Here is a 17,360-nt window from a genome sequence, read left to right on the forward strand (position 1 = left end):
AAGGGATCTGTTTCTGATCCCATGCCAATGTCGAGCATTTGGGGAACTCGGTAAATCTAGATTTGTTGCTGGTGGAAGATACTCAACCGTTTCTCTGAAAGCATGCATTCACAGACAGGCAAGGGGTCAATCAATAGGATGCATATATTCAACCTGAGGTTTAAATCCTGCATGAAATATTAGACTGTTAATGTAATTACATTGTACTGGGCTGCTCCATCCCAGAGACATCTCCTCCACCTCAGAATGTATAATTTTATTTCTTTTGAGGTATTATCTTATAATACTCTTGTATTTGTCTATCAGTCTGCTTAATACTGTGCAGTATATAATAGCTTATATCGTTCAGGTGAGGAGCAGCAAAACAAATGCACATGAGGGAAAAAGAAAGAATTCAGAAAGAAAAAGAAAGATACAGAGAGAAAGAAGGAAGGAAGAGAGGAAGGAAAGAAGGAAGGAATGGAGGAAGGGAGGAACAAGGGAGGGAGGGAGAAAAAGGAATGAAGGAGTGAAGGGCTATGAAATTGTATAAGAAGGAGAAAGAATTCATAGCAAAGTAAAAAGGTGACAATATTTCCCATCATTCTTTTAATGCCAAATATCTTAGGAGAACTACGTGCTGTCTCTGGTTCTCCTTTTTCAGATATTTAAACTTAGGTCTCTCCAATATAACAAAATTATCCCCAAAGATCATTAATGACTTCTTTATTGACAAACCTTGTGGTCAGTGTTCAATCCCACAGCTATAATGTTGAACATTGCTGATTCCCCTTCTGGGAAATACTCCAAACTATGATTTCTGTATCCAGCACTAATTCGATTGTCTTTGTTTTTTGAACATTCCCACATATCCTGACATTTCCTTACTAGACAAGTAAATAAATTTAGGCAGAAGCCCAAGGAAAGAATCCTTACGTGAACAGGGTGATTACAATTTTCAAAATGGCGTCCAGGGAGATAATGTAGCTCAGTGGTTGAGCACTAGCTTCCCACATACAAGGTTCAGGGTTCAATCCAGAGCCTGGTATGTCAGGAAAAAAAAAGGTTCCCTAGGGTCCTTTGCTCACTCTTCAAGCTGCTACTGACAGCAACATTCATTCATTGATAGAACACACACATACAGGGATAGGATCAGGGTTCTTAATCCTTGTTCAGAATTCTTGAAACAAAAAAACATAACAGCTGGACTGAAAGCTCTATCTGTTACTCCAAATTCGGGAACATGGCATCTCCTGGATAAACTGTTGAGATGGTGTTGAATAGTTTTCAACAATTATTAGAGGTGAGGCATCTTTGTGAGATCCCCTCACAGGAGGGAAATCAAGAGTATATTTTCTACAAGTGCCATGGAAGAGGAAATATTCTAATAATGAGAAATGAAGTTAGAGTACTGTACCTTTTTCATATCTATTATGATATTTCCAATGCACATGCAACAAATTGAGTTTTTGTTACTTAAATTTGTCCTCTAGTTTTACAAAGATGAGCCTACTTCAAAAACATGGTGTACAAGGATCTAGCAAAATTATATTACCATTGATCTAAACTTTTTTATTTTCTCCAAAAACAAAGATTAGAAAAGGGCTGATTCTGCTTAGTAACTAATGACTCTGTCCATAGCTAAATCTTGCATAACAGTCAAGAACCTAGAAAGCAACACCTTTATATGCTCTTCTGTAGTTTGATTCATAAATCTCTCTCTGATCAGGGACATGATCATATCTAAGACCTCTGAGAGGAGAGGTAGTTCCAGACTATGGGTAAGTTTGAGGAAAGATCTGAAACTTCCTAATATAAATGGAGCTGTCTGGAAAAATAATGTTTTGAATATGCTACATAACTGACTTAAGGGGGAGGAAAGACAGAGTCAGCAGTGAAGGTAAGTACACCGGACAGAAAAGAAAGATGTGAAATTTGGACAATAAAAACCCTCCTGCATACATACCCCATAGCTGGATCCATTTGCATAAAATAATATTTTGTTGTTTGTTTTTTTTCAGTTAAATTTACTGATTCCCCAGATCTCGTAAAAGACCAATTATATATTGAATCATTTACTTAAATGGGATTTAAAACTGAAATAGCTGTGGACCTTACAAATAGGGTCTGGAAATATGTAAACATGTAGTCTGTTAGCTGCCACCATTTCAGAAATACTGTATCAATTTTGATTGCTGTGTATAAGCTGCTGTACTTTGCCACACTGTGGAAACTCCTCTCCAGAAACATTCTGTGAAAACAATCTTTCCAAGGCCCACATTTTTAAGGAACAGATCATCAATACTGTTGTACCTAAGCAAATGCAGTGATTACTAAAGCTGGGAATTGGACAATCTTACCTGGACTATTGACAATAAAAAACAAAACAAACTAGAAAACAACAAGAGGGAAAAAAATCCTAAGGAGACCATTGGGATGACATTGCTCTTTCCCCTTCCCTGTCCTGCTTTCCCAGTCTCTAATTTGTTTCCCTTGGGAGCACTTTCTTAATAATTCCCTCGTTGATTATTCCCTGTCTCAGGATCTGGTACTGGGGAAAGATAATACATCCCCTGATAACGCCAATATGAAGAGGTCATAATGTTTTCAATCATTCGTTCATTCCCTCATTCTGTAATGGTAAGAGCCTTCTACGTGCCAGATATTTTTCCAAATGTCCAGAATATAGTGATGTGCTTTGCTTATAATGTTCTAATGTCACTTTTATCATAACCACTTATGTACTTCTCCAACCACCTCTACTTGAATGCAATCACTATGGGTAGGGAGAGGGGCTGAAAAGAGTTTCTTCTTTATCTTTGGATCTCAGTGACTAGCACAGGGCTTTATAACGTATAATTATGTAACTAATAATTGCACACTTTTATGTAATTGGGAAATACATTCAAGTTTGTTCATCAAAGAGAGAGAGAAAGAGAGAAAAGAGAAAAGGAAAGAATTTGGTTTAGTGAGGAGTTCAATGTGTCATTAGGCCATTAGGAACACAGAACCAATACTTTCAACCAGCCTGCCTCTTTTCACTGACTAATTTTAAGACATGAAAAGCAAAGTCACCCATAAACCTTTACATATTCCCATTTATAACTTACCGATTCCTTAACAGGCTTCAAATTAACATCCAGAGATACAACTCGAAACATCACTGGAGGAGGAAATAAAGGTGAGGCAAAATCAGCATCTTTTGTGTCATAACAGCCTTCACACTAAACTGATGGACTTAGATGACTTAGAAAGTGATATAAATTTGCAGTATGTGATGAGGAGTTACATACATATTTTACATAACATTTTTTGCAAATATTGGGGTTACCATGTTGAACACGTTATGTTGCCAACAAGAAGGATTGCAGTCAAGAACCTCCTGGCTTTCTTTTGTTTGTATCTCCTTCTATCCTTCACCTCCTATGCATGGTCATAAAACATGTTCAAGCCAAAGAAGCAAAAGACTGAGGAGGCAGTTCAGATAATTTAATTCTTAATATAATTTCCCACAGTAATCTTCTACTTACTTAATTCAGTATATCCCTTTCTACCTTTCCTAAACCAATCCAGAGTGTAATCCTCTGCAGTCATCTATTTTCTCTCACACTCTCATTCCCGGTGCATCTACGACGTCCCATGCCCAAATAACTCTCAACCCAATGGTCCTTATAGAATCCATGTCATTGTGCCATCAAGGAAATGTCTTCTCTTATGAAGCAATTTCCCTCTTTTTCTCACAGAACACACTTGCCAACTCTTTTCTGCTCCACGGTGCCTATTTTCCTCCGGATCTCTCCAGGGAAGACCTCTCACCTTCCACATGGCTCAAAAAGAGGATTACTTAACTACTTAAGTTCATAACTCTGACTAAAGATATTTTCCTTGCACTTAAATTCAAAAGCGAGGAATTATTATTTTAGAAGTTATCAGTTTCAATAAATATCTTTTTATTCTTGTTGATGTCATCTATTACTTTCTGGTTAGTGTCCTATTTTATATTATATGCATTTTACTTTTTAAGGAAAATGAAGATCCATGTCAAAATCTGTTCATCATTATACCAGAGCAATTGCACTTTAGAGAAAAATCACTCATTGATATCAGATCCTATTTTGTCATCTGTCTACACATATTAACAACCCTTGAAATGTGTTTTTTCATACTCATTTAAAGTTTATTTTCTTTAACTTCATTATTCCAGGCTATTGACCCTCTCCTGGCTTCAATTCATTTATTCAAAACTTATTTTTTTAAAAATCTTTGTTGGTAATCTATGTATGTGTGTTTAATACATGAGTATTAAAAATACCTTCAACCAAATGTAAAAATAAATGTGTAAATTACTTATACAAAGACAGCTTTTCTAGTGTGTTTTCCTAAATTTTAAAAGTGTAAGTGTATGGGTTTTTTTTCAAGATGTATCTCAAAAGTAAAACATGCAGATTTATTGACTTTTGCACATCAATAAACATTTAAACCTGAATATGATAGCCAGTGTGGCCATTCTTAGATTGCATATGTTGCTATGAATCTTTGAAGAAAATTGCATAGTGAATGAAAAAATTGGTCATGTCATTAATCAAAAGAAGTAATACTTATAATTTCATTCATTCTTTTCCAAATTAGGCCTCCATGAATAGTAGGAGTAGAGAAAGATATCATTTTTTCCCTCATTTTCATGCCCACTGTCCTTGGTGGACTGTTGATCAAAAGCATAGCAGAGAGCTGCAGAGTGAGCATAGCTCAGTGGTTGAGTGTCTGCCTCACATGTATGAGGTCCCAGTTTCAATCCCTGATACCTCTTTAAAAAAAATGAAGGAAAGAAAGAAAAAGTACAGGAGAGATACTTCAGCAATATTAATAGATTGTTTTGAATAGTCTTCCTCAGACTGTTGTCGTGCTCTATGCCTCAAACCTACTGTAACTCCTGGTGGACCTTATTTAATTGATTGCATGCAAAAGGACCCCATATCCAGGGTTTCCTTTTTACCACTCTATTCACTTCAACTTATTTTCCTCCCTTTCATTTTTTTTTTCTTCACACCAACTATGTCACTTCTCGTCTTAAGGCGTAGTTTTAAAAATTAATTCTACCCCTGTGTGTTCTCATGTGCTGTTCATCTGATCAGAAATGTCTGTCTTTCCACTGTCAGTACCTATGCCCACCAATCCTTTCCAATCCCATGGATTGGAGGAGGCTTTTTCAGCTTAATTCAATGTCATACTGATCGTTCTATCTTGGGAAATTTTCTAGTCACTAGGGTTATGTCTTATGGCCTTGACACATTTTTGTCACCGTTTTTACCTCTAATTCGTTTTTACCTCTAATTCAACTAGAAGCTCATAAGCTTGCTTTAACTAAAACTTAGTAATTTCCAAACCTGGATAGTATTAGAACATGTAGGGGGCTCTTTAAAAATACAGTGCCCAAAACTCTTCATCCTAGACTTACAGAAATGAAATCTCTGGCTTTGAGAGTACATGATCTGCTCTGTAAGCAAACTCTCTAATGGATTTTTTTTTTAAGATTTATTTTTTATTTATTTCTCCCCCTTTACCCTCCCAACCACCCCCCCCCCCGCCCTGTGCCCCCCCCCCTCATCTGCTCTGTGTTCATTCGCTGTGTGTTCTCCTGTGACAACTTCTATGTTTATCAGCGGCACCGGGAATCTGTGTTTCTTTTTGTTCAATTTGCTGAGCTTGTATTGCATACTTTCCATTTAAATATCTCAGAAATGATATTAGCTGAGAGTCATGTGATTTCCATACACTCACCTTTCTCTCCAGGTTTGTAGATAGGTTTATTTGTCTGCACGAGGACCACACTTTCCTTGGACTGGATTGCCACAGACCTTCTCTCTCCCAGTTTGAGAGTGGCTCCTGTAGCGGAGTAGGTAATGAACCCCAGTGGGTTAGAGCGGGCCTCAGGAACCTAGAGAACAAATTAAATACCTTACGAGACTGGCGTTTGTCAAGAAATCCCAACCATTAACGGTGTGTTGGTATCACTAAAAGTTTTAATCCGTGACATAGCGTATCTATTTATTGAATGATCAACCTGATTCTCTTGCTTGGCCACTTTATTGCACCTTTTTACATTAATTCTCCTCCATCTTTCTTAAAAATCCTTTTCTCCTCTGTATAAGAGTCTTTCTCTTTTCGTATCTCATTTCCTTCAAAAAACTTGTGCATAAAATCACACGGTTTAGTTTATGCCCACATCACCACTTAGGACTGTACTTACATCATCTCAAACTGAGGATTGTTATTCTTTTAAGACTTAAAAGACTTTGACACACACAGTAAAATCATCATTCTTATAAAATCAGTGATGTAGTGGTTTTTCTGTTCCTGCAACATTCTTTGGCGTATAAAGAAGAATGAAGTATTTTACCTTAAAGCTGACGCATTTGAAGAAATTCTCTCCTGCAACATTCTCTTCAAATATTTTGGTCTGGACTTCAGCGTAGTTGAGGGAGACATTCAAAAATACATGTTCAGGAAGGTTAGAAAGCTGGGCACACGCTTTACCCAAAGAGCCTCCTTGTAGAACGGAAGGGACCAACAGAACATATTGCCTACAAAAATTAAGCAAGAGCATTAAACATGAAAGTATAAAGAAATGTCAAGTGACTTAGCAATTGCTTTGTTAACTGCAGACTCTTAGAGTTTAAGAAAGATGTGTTATGATAAAATGTTAGGAGTACACCGAAAGTCTAAATGTGAGGGCATGCAATGCATGAAATGGGAAGATACTGGTTTATGAATTGAATTTTCTGGACCCAAAAGGAAAATCTCAATTACGAAACAGCAATTAATTTAAGTCATTAGTTCCACAAAGATTGACGCTGTCAGTGCCTTCCCAACAATTTGCCCCTGAATTGATACTACACAAATCACTTGGCATTTGTCTACTCTCTACCTAGCTTCCTTCCCCAGCAGCAGTCTGACGCCTTTTCCACAACACAAATACAGCACGGTTATAACTCTTAACGAGCATTCTGGATATCTACTAGACAGAGAGGATCAGTGCCACTCAAATATGGAATTTCCTGTACAAATTGGAATATTTTGGATCATATTGTAAAGTGGTAATACTCTCTAAAATCTAATCACCGCAATGAAAGTTTGATTTTTAACCCCAAGCTCTCTTTGGCTTCCACATGTAACAAAAAAACACCATGCCATCACTTACACTCCAGGGGACTGAGAAAGAGAAAGATGGAAGAGGAAAATGCCCAGAAGTAGTCTCCTCCACATCATGATCCGTGATCCACATGCAGGTCAGCGTGTTGGGAGCTCCAACGTTCTCACCGGCCAGTAAAGCCAACTGTGCAGCTATATATCCATGTGGTGGTTTTCGTCATGATTTCCTGAGCCAGTCACAGAACATAACCTAATTGGACGCATTCTTTTAATTTTAGTCATGTCAGTACCCATGTCTGTACACGTCATTTGATTATCACCATCTCATTTATGAAGTCTAGTATCAATACTTCCCAGACTTAAAATATGAAGCTGTGAGTTTTTGTTAGCCCAAATTAAACCTCATTTCAAGAAATTCAGTTATTGCAAATGAATTTCTATCTCATTATACTAATGTTTTCCAGCTTGAAAGCTAAGTCTGTGTTGAAAATGCAATACTCATTTCTGATTGACAATAGTTTCATACAGTTACTTTGTCGGAAGCAAATTCTAAAAATAATGATAGAAAAATGCTTAAGGAAGCTCAGATTGAAAAAATGATTCAAATATTTTCATGCACTCTCTTATTAGTAATTGCTGAGGTTGTATTTTCCATATAATGTATTTTTGTTTGCCAAAAAATTCCTGGCAAAACTCTAAATCATGAGAAATAATTAACTGAAAATCTGAAATATTTAATATAACACTGAAGTTAAGAAAATAACTAATAACCTCTATTATAAAAGACTTAACATTTATTGCTCTAAATGGTTTACAATTGTAGTGAGATACAAAATAAATTGGCACTTAATTATCAATTTCTTTACTAAAAGAAGCTGCCATCTTAAAGATATCCATAGATCATTACCTTGAAATATTACTTATGTAAACATAAGGCAAGCTGGTCCCCAGTGCTCTCCCATTACTTTTTCAAGATCACACCTCTTTTTATGCCTTGATAAACATAGCTTAGGAAAGTGGTGGAACAATTTGCCTTTAGAAACATAAGAGGACTGCTGGGAGATAAATATCCCCAACATTTACAGCGAGACTCCTTGAGGTGAATCTGAGCAGACTTAAGTCAGCCTGATCAAGGTCTCATGGCTTGTGAAATAATAATATCTTGGAAGAAAAGTTTATTGAAACATTATTTTCATTTTTTGTTTGTTAGTTTTTGTTCTGCGTTGTATTTCATTTTCTTCATCTCCTTGCCGACTATTTTGTGCTTCTTTCCCGTTAGGATCTTGGTAGGGAAGCAGATGTGGCTCAAGTGCCTGCTTCCCAAATGGGTAGTCCTGGGTTCGGTTCCAGGTGCCTCTTGATAAAACCAACAAACAAACAACAAGAAAACAATCAAAAAAACCAACTCAGGGGAGCTGATGAGGCTCAATTGTTGAGCTCCTGCTTCCCACATATGAGGTCATCGATTTAATCCCTGGCCCTGGTATCTCAAAAAATAAAATAAAATAAAAAAGCTCTTGGAAGACAACCTCATGACTGTCTACTCTTTAACAAGTTTTTTCTTGAGAAATTCCTTCCCTACCTTTCAAATTCAGTGTCGAAAGTGTCCTATAACCACTCTGTCTTTCTTTAAAAAAAAATGATAGGAATTTGCAACAAGTGCCACACTTTCATTTCTTTGCATATTTAGGTGTTAAATCCTCTGGCTAGCATGTCTCTCTCCATGACTTCCCTCCTGCCAGGTAGTAACTCTTGCTTGTTCTTCTTGATTCAGCACAAACTTTCATGAATCCCCTCTTGAAATTAGTTGTTACTCCTTTAAGTTTCTATAATTCAGGTACATATCTTTATTATTCAATGTCATGTTATACTATAAATACTTATTTTATGTTGTGTCTGCTACTTCTCTGTGAGAACCTTGAAGACACAGATTGTGTGTATTGTTAATGTTTGGTCTTTCAGTGTCTGGAATAGGCCCTTATATAGGTCCTTAATGAATACTAATGTTTTTTCAAATATTTAATAACTCTCTTGGCTAGACGAGGACTTCTTTGCATTCTCCGAACCCACTTTATGATGTGAAGGGTAAGTAAGCCCTCTTGGCCCTCAGAATTGTATGGAAAACAAAATTACTGGAGTGCCCTCCTCTTGTCTAAAGAAGGAATTTGATATTTTGATGCCGAAATAGATGCATACTTTCAACTTTTCTATTGCTGGTTTCCCACTTTTACGTATTCTAGAGAATTAAAAAGGATTAAATAAATAATCATTTGGTTTCCAGTGTATGGTCAATTTACTGATTATTAATTTGTATTTTTGTATTGCATTTTACCTACTCCTTTCTAAAAAGTCAGCTTGATATAGTATGCTTCTTTACCTCCAAGTCTAAAGAAAATTGGCCCAATTCACTTGACTGAGAATATGGACTTTATGCCCTTAGTCCATGATCTCTTCTTTATATCACAGATGGGAAACAGTCTTAGATTGTTGGTCACTTATGTTATCCTTTATGGAAAGGAACAACAAAACTTCCCTCTCCTTGACGATGTTCTTTCATAATGTGTTACAAACGTCTCACAACAATGCGAGGTGTTGGTGATGGGGTGGTGTTGGGAGCCTTGTTAGAGGACATGCATGTTTGCTTTGCTATACACTTACTGTTTATGAATATTCATGCATAAATGATCTACTCCAATAAAAATTTATTTTAAAAAACCTCCCTCTCTTTATTTGTCCATTACTGATTCTTTGGAGTTATATGCCCATTTCCAGTAACACCCAGTCCAAGGCAGGAGTCTTAAATGGTCACTTACTATTTGAAGAGCACAGTCCAATTATGTGCCTATATTTAGAACATTTGTATTAATTAATCAAATTGCCAAGCATAAATAATACCAGTAGTGATATTGAGTGGAGGTCAAATGCTTTCTAAGACTATCAACTAATCTGGAAACTCAAAGCTATCATCAAGAACAGGGAAATAAAGGTGAGGAATTAAAAAACGCACACACACAAATCATTACAAATATATAAATTTGTTGAGTAGGAAGAACTTTTAGAACACTTTGCTTTTGTAAGGTGATTTGAATTTCTATTTACACACACATATAATCTGATCAACCTGATTTAGTGGAGACAACCATAATTATTAAATATTTCAATACATAGCCCTATGGTAAATAAGTTTGTGACTACGTTTGGGCTTACTACAGTGGCCCACCCAAATAAGAATCCTCTGGACTGCCAACTGGTTCCTAACATTTATGATATCTTCCCTTAAATATGTTTCTGTTAACACCTTTCCTACTTCATTTTCTTTCAAAGAGGTGCCTGGGTGGTATTTTTAATTTTTCATACTATGAAAATATAAAACTTTTGGAAAGATTCTAACCATTTTAAAACCTCTGATTGAAATCACTTTGCATAACATTCATTGTTAGATAGAGTTTCTTCTTAGATGGAGACTGAAGATATTTGGAGGAATGTTCCAGGAACTCACTTGGTACATTATTTGCTCACATAGTAATGTAGCCAGTAGAAACTTGTCCTCCCCTCTGAATAACCTGCTCATGACAAGAACTCTGCACAACCTCAGCAGACAGATTTTTTCCTGCAGTAGATGGATGTTAAGCTGTGCCCATCTGTCTTCTCCCTCAAGACCTCTGTGTTTCTCTTGCCTTGTCCTTAATTGTCATTAATAACACAAGATAATAGGTTTGTTGTAGAGCTTAAATAAGTTAATATACTTAAAGTGATTGGCACAGTGCCTGATACATAATTGGCACTGGATAATTTCCGATAGAGACAGAATACTACGCACATACACACACACGCAAACATACACCAAAATCTTATATTATGAAGAACATTACTGTGAACAATGGATGGTTCCTGACAGCCCAGCAACTTGTCCTGTCACCTTTCAAAAATGATTTTCCTAGAGTTAGTCATTTAGGAAGAACTCAGGCAAGAAGACAGCACAGGTTCTATTTGAAGGTAACACAGCAGAAAAGAGGAAAGAAATAGGAAAAAGAAAAATGTTGATGACAAGATCACATTTATTAGCTGCAAGTAATGGAAGGCCTAACTGAGATTTTAACAATCAGACAATGGGGAGTGTGTGTAGCTCAGTGTGGAGTGCCTGCTTTGCATGGACGAGGTCCTGGGTTCAATAATCAGTATCTCTTAAAAAAAAATTCAGACAATGATCATGTTATTTAGCACAGATTCTGAGGAAGGTCATACAGGAGTGGTGCAGCAGCTCACCAAAGCCATAAAAGCGTTTTTCACATTCCTTTCACTCTACATTGCTGGGAACTGTGTGGGTGAACAGAGAACCTGAGGGGAGGTGACGGGAGCTTAAGAAAGACACACAGACACAAAGACAAGTTTAGAAGGGAACAAGTGGGCCAGGGCTAGCTGATGGCAAAGCCAAGGTCCCAAGCTGGCACCACAAGCTTTATTTAAAGCAGTAAACTAGGTCATTGTTCTCAGAGCAGGAGCTATCAGGCATGACATTCTTTAAAGAGTTTTTGAAATTTTTTCTTATCAGGACATCAGCTCCTTTCTGCTTACTTGCAGGTACAGACACGGCTGACCACATCCTCACCACTCTGCACACATTGATCCTCCCTAGCAAGGTGGCTTGAGCCCCGCACATTCCTTCAGGGACCCCTACAGTGCATCCACATCATTTCCCCTTTTGGTCACAGCTTGGTACACAAAGTGCCAAAGATTCCTAGAGAGAAAGATATTTATACTTACAATCTGGAAGAACAGAGTGGCATTTTGGCATTGTTTATGAATTCCAAAATAGATATTGGATAATGTTTGCAAACTAGTCTGTTCCTCTGGGCATGATTAGATTATGAGTAGGGCTTTGATTGGGACACTTCAGTAGGCTGTAGCATCCCTTTGGTGTGTGGAGAGTGACAGAGAATCTGCACCGCAGAGAGGGAGGTTGGAGTTTTGAGCTGGAGCCCAGTAAGTAAACACGTGGGAGAATGCTGAGCAACTGAGTCCAGAGAGAATCAAGCTCAGGGAGAGAGACAGAGCTGTTCACCTCATGATCTACAGCTGGCCTTGTGAAGGTAGCAGAGCAGCCGAGCCCAAAGAGAGGCAAGCCCTGGGAAGAGAGGAACCCAGGAAGCCTGAACCCTGGTAGACGTCAGCAGCCATCTTGTTCCCACACAAGGTAGTAGGCTTTGGTGAGGGTAGTAACTCGCGCTTTATGGACTGGTAATTATATACATCTACCCCAAATAAATACGTTTTATAAGAGCCAACTGATTTATAGTATTTTGCATCAGTACCCCTTTGACTGACTAATACAAATGGAATCAGCAGAAAAAGAATTTTCTTCTTCATCTCTCTCTCTTTTTTGGGGGGGAGCAATCTCCAGACAATAGATAGGAGATAACCCTAAATAGCTCCTTAGACAGGCCTGGTTCATGTCCCTTGTTGCTAAACCAAAATAGAGGATGACATGGTATATCCTTTAGCTATCCCATCCTGGCAGAGGTACTCAAAACCCTAGCCTCTGGGGGTGTTGGTGGCTGTTGAACGTCAGCTGAATTCAGCTCTAGAAATTGCTCTTGGCATCAGAAAACACATTTCCCCCAGGTCCCACCTCCTCCCCTGGGGCAGCTGAACATCCAAGAATGGTTGCTGAAGTGATACAAAAGTCTGGCACTCTTGCCTTAAGGCAAGAGTTCTTAACAAGGGGTCCGTGAGCTTGAATTTAAATTTACAATAACATTGTTCCTGTGGGGATATGCTGGTGCAGGTGTGATATATTTATTGAATAATACACAGTATTGTGTGGACTTAGGAATCCTTAGTATTCACCTGAGTGGCAAAGGGGTCTGTGGAACAAAACAGGTTAAGAACCCCTCCCTTAGGGAATGACAACTGTGAACAACATTCCAGCACCAGAACCCCCCTGGATCCCCTGTGACCTTTACAGTTGAACTCTGTCTACACAGTTTGGTTTCCCTCTTCCCTCATGGGAGTCAGTGGTGAGCGTCTTGCCCAAAAAACTTCCTACACACAAATCTCCATCTAAGAGTCTGTGTTCCAAGGAACTTGACCATTGTCAACAATGTGACTATGTGATTGGCTTAAAAAAATCATAATTCACTCATGAGTATAATTGAGGGTTAAGCATTAACAAGTAATTTGCATTACTAAATCCTTGTATAGATGCCTTTATATTAGGAAAAAGCAAAAGGTTAATACCTGAAATTCGTGAAGCCAGCTAGAGTGGTTTCACCCCTGTTTTTGGTTACTCTAAACTCAAAGTTGCCCTTGTGTATGTTTCTTTGTGATGGCAGTTTTAAGTTGACCTTATCCTTGTTTATGGTTTAGGTTCACCCTTGCCTATGCCTGCTATTGGGATGGTAACCTCTCACCCTCCTCTGTTTAATATCTGTATGGGAAACCTTGTAACCGGCCGTTGTTCTGTACATCCCTATTCCAGAACCCTGATCTCTGGTAATGATTGCAACTCTGTGAGTCTCTGGTTTGGGGCCCACCCCAATCCCGTTCAGCCCTTAATATTTATTAGTGAAGGTTACTGTGTTCAGCTCCACCCCAGTTATTCATTAGCACCCCAGTGTTATAAAATTTCTACAGAGCAGGGAGGCAAGTTTTTGGCCATCTAAGTAGAGGGACCCCCTTCGCTTGCACAACCAAATAAACTTCCTCTCTTTGAAACCCTGGTGTTTCAAGAATTGGCTTTAAAGACATATAGGGAGAAAAGGACCCATTGGTCCTTTTGTGCTCATTTGGTACCAATTTGGAGACTCTAGTGGAACTGAGGACAAAGGGGTCCCTGAATGAGTCCAACTGTCTGAGGTCCTGGGGCTCCAGGGAGCGAGGTAAGCACAGTGCTTGAGCTTTCTATGGCAGCTAGACCCTCTTGGTCTAAAAGTTTGACAATCCGATTTTTCCTGCCTTGCTGGCACTCAAGGGCCTAAGAGTGCTTAATAGCTTCAAAGAGAGAAACAGTTCCAGCCCTGAGTCCAGACATCTGTCTGGGTGAGCAGGTCACCAAGGTCGAAAGAAATCAAGAATTTAGTTCAACAGTTTGAGTTCCCTTAAATTCCTTCCAGAATGATTCTCTTGCTGTTACCACTCCACCTTTTCCTTTTTTATTTATTTTATTTATTATTTATTGTACTATTCTGTTTGAGTTTCAGGTCCTCAACTAGCATCACCCATCTCTACTTTAGGTAACACTGCCTATGACGTTTATAACATTGGGGACTGAGTTAAAGAAAACCTGCCCTTCAGAAGGTGAATGACTCTACTCAAAGCTCTAATAGACTGAAAACAATCAGAACAAGACTGCCTCAAAAAGGTAAGACCCTTGGGGTCAACCTCCACCCCTCCAGGGACTGGAAAATGTTGAGCTAAGAACCAGTCAATGTGGGAATTGCCAAGGACACTGGAAAAGGAATTTCCATAGATGCTCCCTGGAAAAACCCCAAGAAGACCTAGGTGGGAACTCAGACACCAGGAATGAAAGGGCCAAGGGGTGGGTTGCTTTACTCTTAAATTAAAGTCAAATATTTAAAGCTTAGCTTCCTAAATATATCTTCCTTGCTAAAAACAAACAAACAAGAAGATCTGTTAACCAAATAATACCCAGAAAACTTTTCCTCCAATTTTTATATATATAACAATGTTTCCTAAACAAGCTTGCATATTGTAGGCAAGAATTCAGGCAGGTTTGTACAGGGTGAAGGGAAGACAAGTTACAGCTGGTACTGGTAGAGAACATGGAACCCCCCTGAGGGGAGAGCTGCTCCTGAAAACAAAGCCCGAAAGACCCCACCAAGACCCTGGCCATGGGGTTCTGTTTGGAACTCTTTCCAGGGTCAAGGGGAAGCCCCGGATAGCTTCAAATAGGCCTCTCATTGGTCCCCCAAGAACCACTCATATGGAGAACCTTGTGACTGACCTCGGCGCTGTATCCCAGAGCCTTGATCTCTGATAAGGTTTGTAATTCTGTGAGTCCCTAGTTTGGGGTCCATCCTGATGCTGCTCTGCCCCTTAATGTTTTTCAATGAAGGAACCTATGTTCACCTATACCCAATTATCATTAGCACCCCGATGTTATAAAATATTAGAATGTCTGCAGATCAGGGAGACACTTTTTGGGCCATCTAAGGCAACTGACCTCTTTTGCTTATGCAACCAAATGAAACCTTTCTTTCTTTGAAACCCAGCTGTCCCATGGATTGGTTTTAAGACACTGAGAGGAAAGGACCCACATTTGTTCAGTATCCAGAGCATGCCTTGGTCTAGCAAACCGCAAGTTCTATAATTTAAGGAAAGGAGGAAGGTTGTTAGGTGAACAACCAGTGTCTAGTAAAAGCCGGGAAATTTGTATTTTTCAAGATATTTTATTTTGAATATTGGAGTGTATCAGAAGGATGGGGCAGAACAGAAATTTGGGAGATTATAAGCAAGGTAAAATGTTGAAATATGGTTCTTTGGCTCAGTAAAGAGAATTGAGAGTTATCAAAGTTCAGTGACCAGAGGTCTGATCAGTGCTTCACTGGCGCATCAGCTGAGGGTCTTGTTAACATGTGGATTAGGTTCAGTAGGTTTGGGTGGGGCCTGAGATGTTGCATTTCCGGCAAGTTCCCAGTGAGGCTGCTGCTGCTGCTCTTCTGCCCACACACTCGGAGAGGCAGCTTTCAGTCCTGGTTCAACACCAGATACCCGAGGAGCTTTTAATAACCTTGATGCCCTAAGCACTGTCTTAGAGTAAGAATTCTCCCAGCGTGGAGCTGGGCCCAGGAAGGTCAGTGTCTCCTGGAACCTGTTACAGATGCAAATTCTTGAGCCCCATCCTGGCCTGTTGAATCAGAATCTCTGGGTTTGGAGTCCAGCAACCTCATATCTGGGAGTTGCTGATGCGCGGTGAAGTTTGGAAGCCACTGCTTTAGGGATTCTGATTTGTCTAAGCAGCATACCAGCATCCATATATTTTTAAAAAACACCCTAGGACATTCCACTCAAGGAAAGCATAACCTATCCAGTGCAGTTGAGCTAAAGGTTCTAGAATATGAAATGCAATCTATCTTGATATATGATGTGTTGTGGGTAACTTCTTTTTAAATCATGGATACTTTAATGTTCTTATGAAACATATCACACTCTGAGGAATTTAATACAAATTTACTAAAGAATATCAAATTAACTGCTTCTTCCTATACATATTTTCTTTTTATTTATTTTGTGTTTAGAAGTTGCACTTTTAAGTACTACTGCGGCAGCTTGCTCGGTCGGTAGAGGTGGGATCTGGCTGCGGACGAGGGGTCGGTCCTGCTTGGGACGAAGGGTCGGTCCCACTTGGGACGAGGGGTCGGTCCGGCAGCAGAAGAGGGGTCGGTCTCACAGGGGTTGCGCGGTTTGGCTGATGGGGTTTCACCGGCGACGAAGGGGTTGCCCGGAGAAGCAGGCGACGAACTGGGGACAAGGGAGGCCAGGCCCTTGTCGGGGGCTCTCAGGACTGGAGGGTGCATGGCAGAAGAACTACCGTGGAGACGAGGTAAACACGCAAGTCCACTTTACTGAGGGAGAGGCAACAGTTTTATAGGGGCTGGGGAAGGCTGATTGGTCGAAGCCACGCCCTGTTCTGATTGGTTGCCGGCGAAAGGTCAGTGGGCGGTACTGGACGGGGGAGGGGTGGTGGTTAGGGATTGGCTGTCGCTGTTGCTGGGGGAAGGGGCAGGGTTTAGGGATTGGTGGCTGCTGTTGCTGGGGTGGAGGGCAGACTTGAGTTTCCCGCCCACGCCTGGCTGTTGCTGCTGTCGGGGGAAGGGAAAAGGGTGGGCTGGATTTTTCCGCCCACGCCTGGCTGTTGCTGCTGTCAGGGGAGGGGAAAAGGGCAGACTGGAATTTTCCGCCCTGCGCCTGCGCAGGGAGAAAGAAGAAGAAGGGTGCCGCCCCACAAGGCATCGGGTGGCGCCATCTGGGAGGAGGGGCGGCCGCGGAAGCATGGCTGCCGTGTTGGGGAGACCCGAGGGCACTCTGCGCCCATGCCGAGCTTCCTTCAGGGGTGGCGGTGGGCCCGACCAGCCACGCTATTATGGGGGCAGCGGAATTAGGCCTACCGCGGCCGCTACCCTCACCAGGCCAGCAAACCACACTTCAGCCCGAGGGGTGACCGCATACTACTAACAGAAAATACATAACAAAAGCTTCCTAAGAAGTGAAAA

The 17,360-nt window shown here is 40.0% G+C and overlaps 1 protein-coding gene across 3 annotated transcripts in view; it reads right to left on the reverse strand.

The window, feature by feature from the left end:
- The window catches only part of LOC101442018 (ovostatin-like), a 62,559-nt gene extending 55,252 nt beyond the window's left edge, over positions 1-7,307 (reverse strand). For all 3 annotated transcript variants that reach the window (XM_058282758.2, XM_058282757.2, XM_058282756.2), the window contains exons 1-4: positions 7,178-7,307; positions 6,377-6,560; positions 5,758-5,914; positions 3,090-3,142 (exon numbers count right to left, since the gene is read on the reverse strand). In XM_058282758.2, the coding sequence (XP_058138741.1) occupies positions 3,090-3,142; positions 5,758-5,914; positions 6,377-6,560; positions 7,178-7,245 (462 nt within the window). In that variant the 5' untranslated portion in view covers positions 7,246-7,307. The remainder of the gene's footprint in view (positions 1-3,089; positions 3,143-5,757; positions 5,915-6,376; positions 6,561-7,177) is intronic.
- Between the last annotated feature and the right edge of the window lie 10,053 nt (positions 7,308-17,360).

The sequence above is a fragment of the Dasypus novemcinctus genome, chromosome 20 (assembly GCF_030445035.2).
Source record: "Dasypus novemcinctus isolate mDasNov1 chromosome 20, mDasNov1.1.hap2, whole genome shotgun sequence".
NCBI classification, from domain to species: domain Eukaryota; kingdom Metazoa; phylum Chordata; class Mammalia; order Cingulata; family Dasypodidae; genus Dasypus; species Dasypus novemcinctus.